General features: G+C 36.1%; 1 protein-coding gene across 3 annotated transcripts in view; it reads right to left on the reverse strand.

The window, feature by feature from the left end:
* Window positions 1-2,462: 2,462 nt before the first annotated feature.
* Window positions 2,463-12,024, reverse strand: part of NFATC3 (nuclear factor of activated T cells 3) — a 140,089-nt gene continuing 130,527 nt past the window's right edge. For 2 of the 3 annotated variants that reach the window (XM_073307568.1, XM_073307566.1), the window contains 2 exons: window positions 10,993-11,094; window positions 2,463-5,970 (listed from right to left, as the gene is read on the reverse strand). In XM_073307568.1, coding sequence (XP_073163669.1) covers window positions 5,849-5,970; window positions 10,993-11,094 — 224 coding nt within the window. In that variant the 3' untranslated portion in view covers window positions 2,463-5,848. The remainder of the gene's footprint in view (window positions 5,971-10,992; window positions 11,095-12,024) is intronic. The other variant, XM_073307567.1, reaches the window with a different exon arrangement.

Raw genomic sequence — 12,024 nt, forward strand, 5'->3', positions numbered from 1 at the left:
TACCAGTGGAGTTCCTCAAGGATCAGTTTTGGGACCAATCTTATTTAATCTTTTTATTACTGACCTCAGCACAAAAAGTGAGAGCGTGCTACTAAAGTTTGCGGATGATACAAAGCTGGGAGGTATTGCCAATTTAGAGGACAGGGATATCTTACAGGAGGATCTGGATGACCTTGTAAACTGGAGTAATAAGATGAAATTTAATAGTGAGAAGTGCAAGGTCATGCATTTAGGGATTAATAACAAGAATTTTAGTTATAAGCTAGGGATGCATCAATTAGAAGTAATGGAGGAGGAAAAGGACCTTGGAGTATTGATTGATCATAGGATGACTATGAGCCGCCAATGTGATATGGCCATGAAAAAAGCTAAGGCGGTCTTGGGATGCATCAGGAGACGTATTTCCAGTAGGGATAAGGAGGTTTTAGTACCGTTATACAAAGCATTGGTGAGACCTCACCTGGAATACTGTGTGCAGTTCTGGTCTCCCATGTTTAAGTAGTATGAATTCAAACTGGAACAGGTACAGAGAAGGGCTACTAGGATGATCCGAGGAATGGAAAACTTGTCTTATGAAAGGAGACTTAAGGAGCTTGGCTTGTTTAGCCTAACTAAAAGAAGGTTGAGGGGAGAGATGATTGCTCTCTATAAATCTATCAGAGGGATAAATACCAGAGAGGAATTATTTAAGCTCAGTATCAATGTGGACACAAGAACAAATGGATATAAACTGGCCACCAGGAAGTTTAGATTTGAAATTAGACAAAGGTTTCTAACCATCAGAGGAGTGAAGTTTTGGAATAGCCTTCCAAGGGAAGCAGCAGGGACAAAAGATCTATCTGGCTTTAAGATTAAACTCTAAGTTTATGGAGGAGATGGTATGATGGGATAACATGGTTTTGGTAATTAAATATTCATGGTAAATAGGCCTAATGGCCTGTGATGGGATATTAGATGGGGTGGGAGCAGAGTTACCCAGGAAAGAATTTTCTATAGTATCTGGCTGATGAATCTTGCCCATATGCTCAGGGTTTAGCTGATCACCATATTTGGGGTCAGGAAGGAATTTTCCTCCAGGGCAGATTGGAAGAGGCCCTGGAGGTTTTTCACCTTCCTCTGTAGCATGGGGCACAGGTCACTTGCTGGAGGATTCTCTGCTCCTTGAAGTCTTTAAACTATGATTTGAGGACTTCAATAGCACAGATATAGGTGTGAGGTTTTTTTGCAGGAGTGGTGGGTGAAATTCTGTGGCCTGCATTGTGCAGGAGGGCAGACTAGATGATCATAAAGGTCCCTTCTGACCTAAATATCTATGATAGGTTCCTGGGTTGTTGTGTGGTTGCTGGTGAGTATTTGCTTCGGGGGGCTGGCCTGTCTTACAAGCTCTTGACATGGTCACTACTTTGTTTTTATACTGCATTTATCACCACAGTAACATAAGCACCTCAGCAGTATAACGAAACAAGTGCTAGTCCAGTGTCCGTCATTTAGATACAGACTTCCACAAGGTCTAGGAATATTTTAATGGTGGTTCTCAAACTGTCACCTTTAGAACTGCTTCTCTCCTTGTGTTGAAGCAACTGTTAGTGTTTACACAGTGATGGCTAATTTTAACCTAGTCCTGGGCTCTTCAGGTTTTTAGATGCTCTAGTGTTGTCCCACCCACCCTTTGTCTATCACCTCGTGGCATCTGGCATAGCAACATCTGGTTTCTCTTTGGTATAAATTCAGGCGTAATCAGATTTCCAGATGAAATCAAAATCAGAAGAATGAAACCTGTGCGAGGACAGAAGTCTGCAAGCATAGAGCAGATTCAGTGCTGATAAACCATGTTTATTTCCCCTCTCACCCTGCACAACAGTCTATGTGAACAAACAATTCAACACACTTTAATACACTGGATGTATGTTCCTTTGGCATTTTTAGTCCTAATATCCTTACATGCAACCAAGCCTTTTTTTTGTGGCTGTGGAATCAGGAGGTGACGGGGGAGAGGAGGCACAAAAGCTAGAACTGATGCATGAAATTGAATATTCACCACCTTTTGACAAAATACTGAAGAAAACATCTTGCCTCTAATGACAGCAAATAAGGCTATAATTTTATGAATGAAAGATTACGGTTTACCATGGAGGGAAAAAAAGGTACAATAGTGACTTTCATAATTTCATTCTAAATGGAAACATCTTTAACTGCGTGAGCTTGATACTCAAGCACCTGAATTATTAGTGGCATTAACCAGCAGTTTGTATACTCTCCCATTATGCTTTACCAAGGCTAATTCACTCTGAACTGCAAGAGTATTGGCCATTTCAGTCCAGGGCTAGTTTGTACCAAAATATGCAGCCATTTGGTACCCCAAATAGCAGTACAACATAGCTGTCCAGCAGTGTAAGACTAGTGGATTAAAAACAATTTTACTCAACTCTTACAGAGGTGATATTTCAATAAACAGTGACACATTATGTATTTTCTTATTTATTTCAACACTATGATTTAAGAGCCTAAAATACAAGTTCTTCCCTTTGTATTTCTCAAATAGCACTGCAATCATAACTTACAAAATGTTTAAAATACAAAATGTACATGAAATTACAATACAAGGCTCTGTAAACATCTAGAACTTAATCTTTAGTCAATGTTTATTGTCTCATATTCTTAAATATAAAACTTCAATTTGAACAATTTCCAAACCTCAAGGAATGACATCCATTATGTGTATCAAAAATAGAGTTTCAAAGCTTTGTTTGCATCAGAACAAAATTGTCATTTTTCTCTTTGGTTTACAAAGGATGGCAGTTCCACTGATAGAATTATAAGATTGCCAGGTTTGTGGTTAAATTCAGAAACTTAAGTTACTTTTCCAAGGCCCACATCTAATGTGCCAAATACTTCTCAATCTTTATTCTTAACATTGATCCTCCATAGAAGACAGACTACTATTAAGGCTTTCCTTCATGTTTAAAATCTAAACATCAGTATGGAAAGCAGGGACTGAGGAAGGGCAAGAAAGTGGATGCCAACAAATTATCAAGTCACAAGGTATTGTAAAATTAAATTTGCATAGTCCAATGGAGATTGTGTGCTTTTAACAGTCTTTACAGTATCACACAAGCCAAAATAAAATTAAGACCCTTGTACTGAAGCTTTTAGAAGGCAAATACAAAAACTGCTTTAGTATCCAAAAGCTATATTTTTTTTAAATAGGAAAGCATCTCTAGGTCTACAGGCATCAAGGTATTTAAAGGCATCAGAAGATTTAGTGCATAGCAACTCTGGATTGTATGGGCTTGCATATTTTAGGTACAGTATGACTTCCAGCTACTCACTCAAAGGACCTGCAAGGAGAAGAGGCTGTACCAGTCGTTAGGAGCACAAAACCCACACAAGTATGAAAAGTTCAAAATTAGAGTCCTCCCACAAGTATTGATTGATTCAACAGACCCAGTACATTAAATGAAAATTGGAACACACCTTGCACCAGCACACAACCTAAAGAGTTACACAGCTTACAGTGATTTAAACAGTGTTCTAAAAATGTAACTTGCTGTATTTCTGAACACTTCAGTGTTTTAGCACGTTTAAAGTTAATATGAGTAGGGATAGTAACTAAAGAAGCACCTGAGGGACAGTTACAATTCTTTTCAAATGATAGAACTGCCAAAATAACTATTTTGAGAGACACTTACACTAATGTACAGTACATTAACTGAAAGGATGCTTAGCTTCCCAGAATACATAGTTTGTCAGAAATGAATTGACCTGTATAGTGGCCTTAACTTATTCGAAAAAAAAAAAAATAAAATAAGATTTACCACCATGGTAGTCCTAGATAACATTTTAAAAATTGCATGTTTCCTTAGAAGGAAGTTCCATTTCCACCAACTTTTCAAATATATGTCTTTTCTAAAGCTCCATGATCCAACAAATACAAAGATATATTTTATCTCGTTAACAGTATTGCTAGAACATTACATCTAGACATGTATAGCACATTGGTATTTCATATGCAAGAGGTTCTATGTAAACTTCCCCCTGCTGCTCTGCCAATACATGTGCCTCCACAAAACCTATATTTACTCTAGTGGGTTTTTATTCCTAATGACCTCAATAATGGAGTCCATTTAAGACTTTCTTTGTGTTACTGTAACTTAACATATATAGACAAAACAGCTTCATTTTTTCAAAACAAGGGCATGTCCTGTACATGTATTGATTGCAATGAAAATACCCTCAAATATCTGAATTCAATGTAATCATCCCCTTATAATCAAAGTTGAATATATTTGCTTTTCATTGGAACCAGAATGAATCATGGTTATTTCAACAGAAGAACAGAAATCTGAACTAAAACCAATTTCAAGTATGAAAGTGTACTTCTGATCTTACTTTGCTATATATGAATCTCTCTCATTTTTTGTATACCCTGTATGTTCCACATCAGATAGGTCTGTAAACTACAACCTCTTGGGAAATACTTAATGTGGCCTAAATAGGCTGTTTCAGATCCTTTCCTAGGTTTTTAATCAGAGGCCTGAGGTTTTAAAAGCCATGTAGTGTAAACATTACTATCTGATGAAGTGGGTAGGTGAGGAAAATGCATCATTTCATACAAACTGTAAGGGATTAATACCACAGTCATTGTCTCATACACTATTTTCCTTTGAAATAAACTCTGCTTTATAAATTTACCTTTTAACTACGGGCAAATTACTCAAATGTATTTCCTTTAACGCCCTCATTCATAGTAAGTTTCTTTTTAGCAGATAAAAGTTCATAGTTCAAATTTAAGATACTGCCATGTCAAAGTGGCATGATTTAGGCAGATGAACATATAGAATAGGGATGTAAGCAAATGATTTACTGCATGGAAAATATTAGAGCCACTGAAGATTGGTGTATTTCAAAACAGTATTTCATAGGGATAAAACACTTATTAAATCCTCTGCAAATATCAAAATCCCCCCTTATCTAACATGGCTTTGAAATTAAGGTTCTTTACATCAAAATCCTAGTTTTTCAATTTGACTACAAATGTATCGTTTCTATGAAAAAGCTATTTCAGTAAGGAGCCTGTGTTAAAGTACAGGAAGATTATCCATATAGTTATAAAAGTTAAATTTTGGAATGTCATTTCTATCCCAACACTTCCATGATGGAATGGTCTCTTTGCAGCCTATCAAATAACATTTTCAGTTTATAAAGAAGTGCAGATCTACATTTGGCTTGGCTTCCTATGAATCAAAGAAAGAAAACACTAAAGTATTTTTATACACAGTGGCTTCCAAGGCATTGGCTTAAGATGACAGGTTGGTTGGTATTTTTTTGCCTCTGGAAGATTTCATTATAAAATTATCTTTTAAACAATAAGCTTAAAGGCTGTTCAGAATGACCAAGGTGTACAAAACTGTCAATTACAATTCTACTACTTCTTCTAAGGGAAAGAGCAGCACACTGAAGATGTGTATTAAATTTTTCTCCACATTCAGTACTGTGAATATTATAAGAGCAAAACTAACATCTCCACACATTTTAAGCACTTACAATATAAAAGTATTCTATGTAAAACAGCAAAGCTCAATTTTTAAACAGTTAAAATATCTTGTCTTGCTTCGTTGTGTCCATTTACTCAGTCTTTTTTACAGCACTCGAGGAATTAGAATTAGAATGCTCGGTCTCTACATCAAATGTAACCCACTAAAAGGGCTATGCAAGGATCCATTGTTCCAGTTTATAAAAGGCCACAAGAGTTGGAAGCACAGTGCGGGTAAGAGAAGGGGATGAAGAAGAAATATTCAGAGAAAACTTGAAAGATTTCATGGTCATTTAGTTGCAAGCTTAGCTGCTTTTAGACTTCATCTGATATTCTTGTCTCCAGAGATCCAGGGCATGTAGGTGGAGATTGGCCAGCCACTGTTGCTCCATGTGACACTGAGATCTGTGACATATCTCTTCCTATGATCTCATTCACTAAAAAAATAAAAAGTATAAAAAGTTATACAATTATAACTTACAGCTACTGTAAATATACCTATCTGATGGCTGGGTGTTAGTATACCCTTCTGAAAATCTATCAACCCTATAAACTAAGATGCAGTCAGTAAGTAGCAGAAGGTGAAACAGAAAATAAATATCAGTAATATTAACAAATGAAAATTAAAGCATATTTGTATCACTACATTCATACCACAGACAGCTTTGAAACACCCCTAAGACAATGACTTTTAAAACACTGAGTCTGTGTGGGTTTAAAGAAATAAGGGACTAAAAAGAACTCAGAGGCACAGTGTAGGCAGGTACAGTTCAGGTTTTCCCATGCAGTTGTTCCTCTTGCAGGCCTCACCAGACCAAGGACAGCAATTAAGTCAAACTGCATTAACTATAGTTTGGGGGTCTTAAGCTAACTTCTACTTACAGAACTTCCTCAGAATTTGGACTTGAGTCAATGCACTATCTTGGACTTGAGTGCATTACCTCAAGCATGTAAATCTATTTTAGTTCCTCTTCTCATTTAAGTCTGAGAGCTACTACAACTAATCATCTAATAGCAAAAATCCCCTTCCCCCAAATATTTGTGTCTATATTATGGAAGGATTGGGGGCTGATATAAAATGCAAGCCTAGCAGACAGAGCCTTAAATTCAACTGGAAGACAAGTTTCTAAGCTGTTGTTAGAAAGACATTATGATAGAAATAATTATTAAAAGCAATTATACAATACTTTACTGGCTATAATGTCAAGATGGTATAGGCACCAATAGAACTGACTGTTAAATTGAAAGTTTGAGAGGGAATATGATAGTTTACTTCTAAGACACTAATATTCTCAACTCATTTATGAAAAACTTTAATCTGAAATTATGGCATTTCTAAAATAGTGAGCTCTAGACAAGTTTCTCTTCCCTCACTTTTCTTCACTTTGAATTTTACTTTAGTAAGAACAGCAGGGTATACTCCCAAAGTATGACATTAGTTTACAGAGAGAAGCAGCACTGAAATATAATCATAAAACTCAACACCAGAAAACTTCATGTGTGTTATTTTGACCCCCAGGAATCTACATGATATAGCTGAGGTCAGGGTTTGGAAACTATTGTAGAAATATTTATTTTTAAATAGGCAAATTTCAATGAAGTCTTACAGATTCAGACCAATACACAAACAATATAGGATTTGTAATATTCCAAGTGTCACAACAGAAAAACAAGGTCTGGGAGTGCTGTGTAGCTCAAAAGCTTGTCTCTCTCACGAACAAAAATTGGTCCAATAACAGATTACCATACCCAGCTTGTCTCCAATATCCTGGAACTGACCAGGCTACACCAACCCCGGGGTACAACAGAAAAAGCATACAAAATCTGAGCACAAAACAAACTACACTTATTTTGGAAAACAGACAAAATCAAATAATTTAGTGAGTACTCGTAATAAAACTATACTAATGTTAAAATAAACCATGAAGGCTCCAAAAGATTGTGAAGTTGGCATTCTAAGGGCTTGTCTACACCACACAGCTTTTAGTGACAAGGCTTGCATCTGAAGAAGTAGGTTTTTTTTACCCAGGAAAGCTTATGCCCAAATAAATCTGTTAGTCTTTAAGGTGCCACTGGACTTCTCGTTGTTTTTGTGGATATAGACTAACATGGCTACCCTCTGATACTCAAATAACATGGTTTTTAGCAACTCAGTAGGCTATAAAGTAAAAAACCGCAAAGTGATATCAATTCACTTCTGTTTGAAATTGCTTACTCCATGTTGTTATGACTTTAAAAGCAATATAGCATACAAGCCTGATCTTGGATTGAAATGCATAAAGGCACTATATATCATTTATATTTATTATTTTTTTAAAAAACCAGGTAATTTATGTGTAGAAAATAAATAAGACTAATGTAGGTTTCGTGGAACACTTTGGATGGGGAAGGAAAAGAGAAAGGGGTCCTCTTCATGCAGTAGTTCTTTGACTCCTCGAAGCTCTTTCAGTAAATGGAAAACCTAGAACTGTGAAATTCTCAGTAGGAAAATATGCAAACTTTAAAAATCCGTTCCAGAGAAATCAAGAGTTAGCTTCAGCTCAGAAAATCATCTTTTCAGGAAGGCAGCACTAAGGTCAAATGTTGATTTTTATCAATAGTTTATCAAAAACTCCTATTGTCAGTTTGCTTCATGAAGTCAAGAGAAGGATAGTAGTACATGGATTTTTCTAATAAGCCAACTCATTACACTATTAAGAAGTTTGAATGGTAAAGGTTTTGCTGAGCACCACACTGAACATTCCTTTTTACCTGCTTTGTAAATAATTATGTAGACAATTCATATTGCTGATGTTTCATTTTTGAAAGATTAGTTGCTGAGTAAATTCATCTCTACAAGATGGATGGAGTGGCAGAACTGTCACGATGACAGGTATATTAGCAAGCTCTGAACTAGTAAACTAATCCAAGATGAGTTAGCAATTTGCTGTTAATCAAAATAACTGTGTAGTTTCCAAAACCTTCCTTTGAGGTTATTTGCTGATTTCACTCAGCTTCATACCTTCACATTTCTACCACCATCAGCACCACACATTAAACCTTAGTAGTAACTGCAGAAGGAAGCCAGCCTTTGTCCCCCCAAATTTGCAGTCGCATGTGTCAGTCACCCTGTACAATTTCCCCCACAAGAAGCACATGACATTATACGCTGGGAATGACTTTGTGGACGACCCTTTTTTTTTAATCAAAAGAATTGTGGCTAAGTGAGAACCGCCATCAGAACTAGGTGGTAACGAACAGTCTGGTACTGGGGTTTAAGCACACCAAAACCATCACAATATTTCAGAAATTTTAAATGGGAGGGTTAGAATGTTTGTGGTGATGGCTGGATTGTTTATAATGGCAGAATAAAGAAGGAGTTGCTGAAACTACTAAAGGAGTACAATACAATACATTCTGCACAACAGAATAGGTGCTGAGGCACATTCATCTCTGGATACAGAATGGACATGTTTTTGACAAAAAGGAAAGTATTCCTCAACTACCTACGTATGTCGATTATATACAGTATATAAATTTTGTGACAATACTTCATCTTTTCCTTTAAAAAGAATCTTTGTCATGAGCTCGCTGCTAATGCTTTAAAAATACAAAACCAAAATACAATAAAATAAATTAATCCTTTCTACTAAGAAGCTGCACATAATGTTAACACCCTCATACAGCAACCTGTATCTCAGGCCCTTACCTCTCTTCAGAGGCCCGATGAAATAAATTGGTTTTACACCATGCCCTGAAAGTTGGCACATCCAAGCTATTCTAATTATGAAATGGAAAGCATTCCTGAATCCCAGCAATATTACTGGGAATGCCTTGACTGGTGCCTCCTCTTATTTCAAGGGAATATTAGCCTTAATACCTCCACTAACTGCAACCGTGGTAGTGTCTCAGGAGGCTATTACCAGGCAATTTAGGGCTTTGTAGGTCCACACCACCACCTTAAAATCTAGATAAAATCTCTCTGATAAACAGTGCAGGTCCAGAGCATGAGTGTTGTGTACTCCATAGTACACCTCACTTGCCAAGTGCACAATCAGCAACCATTCCAGCTTCTGAATCATTTTAAGATTAAGCACTGGAACATATTCCACTAATCTAAGCTAAAAATGACAAGAGGCATTGTGTGCCCTGTTACTCATCTCTTTGAATCCAAATGTGTTTTCTAAAAAAAAATCATCTTAACACAAATGCATGCTGCTTTTCCTTTGTGATATTCTGAATTCCAGCTGCTTGCTTTACTGACAAGTTTTAATATTGTTAACACTTGTGGTAGTAGGTCTATGGAGGACTGTAGAAATGAAAATTAAATTTAGAATCCTATTTCACTTTCAGGTTTCTAAGGCATTAGTATAACTAAACAAAACTTTAAATGTTTAACTTAGTGTAGTTTCTCTTTAAATATTCATTGAAGAACCTTAATATTGTCATGGTTAAGGTTAGGATTATGTACTGATTGAGTACTACTCCGTAGGTTTGTAACTGGACTAAAACGGAGCTCAGAAGCGGTTTTATTTTGTAGAGTGTTGTGTAATCCTGAATTAACAAACCTTTTACTTTTGAATGTCCAGTGATAGAATACAAGCTACTTTAGAAAACAAATTTGAGAATTTAAAAAAATGTTTTTAATTAGAATTTTATGCATATGCAGGAAAAATGGGAAGAAGAAAGCACAAGGGAGATAACTACCATGTGCCTATTTCCAACATTTAACAAACAATCATAGTGTACAATTCTTATTTTATAGATATGAAGGGAGCAAACTGATGGATTTGTAAGGCAACTGCAGAACATTTTCCCCCAGTTACAGTACATTCAACTAGCCAGGTATTTATGAAGTGCCAATTTATCCTGATACCTCGGCTGGATCTCCAATTTACCTTATTCAACCTTACTAATCTTAAATTAGACCTAATTTAAGATTAAGTAAATCAGAATTTTTCTTATGTTAAAAAAAAAGTTTGAGACTTAATATATCAGTGAAAAGTCAGAGGCTGTTCGGGCCACACTCTGCTTGCTCTACTCAAATAATAAAAAAACCCTCAATCAAGCAAAAAAAAAACCAACCCTTGTGCTCTCTGCAGCAAATTAGACTGTTTCCTTAGATTCTGCAGCAGTTTCAAATCCCTTTTTTAAATCGAGTTGTTTTACCTAATTGTTTGATACCTCTAGTTCACACCTGGTTCACATTATCAAGCTTTTCTTTGTAAGCTTAAAGACCGGAAATTGATTTTTCTTAAACTGTAGCTTAAATTCCAGAACAATATTCTGCAGCAAAGGACAAATTCTACATAAAATTCCACATCCGTGAATCACAGAATAAATACACGTCCCTATTTATAGTCATACTTAGTTATCATAATATCATTTTTCATCTGTAGATATTAGAACTACCACAACATTTTTCCCTTCCTTACTTTTGTGCTCCAATATAAAACATTGAAGCATTTAAACAGACTCACCCTCTAGATTTTCCACACAGGAGTTGGACATGAATGCTGAATGTTGAGTCCATTTCTCTGCTGAACCTGATGGCTGGTATTCCAGGTCAGAGATAAAATTGTCTGTGTCAGAGAAGAAGACAGACATAACTACTGACTGGCCTAAACCAAGAAGTCACAGTTCACTCGATCAGGAAGTGGATTTCACTGATTTTTTTTTTTTGTAATAGTACTGACTTGCCAGGTCAGATGAATTACCCAGTTTCATTCAAGATAACAGCGTATTTTGAGGTGAATATCACTTTGTAAATTAATATCTTATTAAACAAGGTTGATTACCTAACAGGTAGCACCCCAAATTTCTACTATGTAACTTAAGTTTTTTGCATCTTGTCCTTGTGAAAGTTTTCAGTTAAAATAATCATGTCCAAAGTCAAGTTTTCGTTTCTGTTTTAACCTCCTAATTAGTTTTTTGTGGTCTAGTTACACCAGCACAAACCACTAAATATTTCCTTCTCCCTGAAAAGTCCAGGCAAGAGGCAGCCAATAACTCAGAATAAAACAAAGAAATTAGGAATTCTTTTGACTTCGAAGGAGGATTACATCCATTACAGTAAATAATTTATTTTACCCAGTCCAGTATTGATCAAACTATCTGAAGAAACATCTCCTTGCTTTTTCCTGAACATATCCTCACATCTGTGGTACTCCAGCCAGGCCACAGAGAGCAAAATTTAAGTACCAGGAAACTGACGCTGATCCTGGTACCATTAATACAGACAACCAACTATGGCATGAATAGCAGTTCCTAAGGAACTGTCAAGAAATGTTAATATCTGAGATGACACAGGGATAAATTGAGAAAATGCTTAGTACCGTTTATCCTTTCAGAAGAGAGCTCTTTAAGGGTAGAATATTGCATTAACCAACTCCAGCATGTTCATTTGGTAGTGTTTTGCAGATGTACAAATAGTACTAAGTTGGGGTTTTTTTAAGCTAGCTGTAAAATTTGTAAAGGGTGTGTGTGCGTGGTTTGATTCAGTTCAGACAGGT

This window comes from Lepidochelys kempii, chromosome 12 (assembly GCF_965140265.1).
Source record: "Lepidochelys kempii isolate rLepKem1 chromosome 12, rLepKem1.hap2, whole genome shotgun sequence".
Classification (NCBI taxonomy): Eukaryota; Metazoa; Chordata; order Testudines; family Cheloniidae; genus Lepidochelys; species Lepidochelys kempii.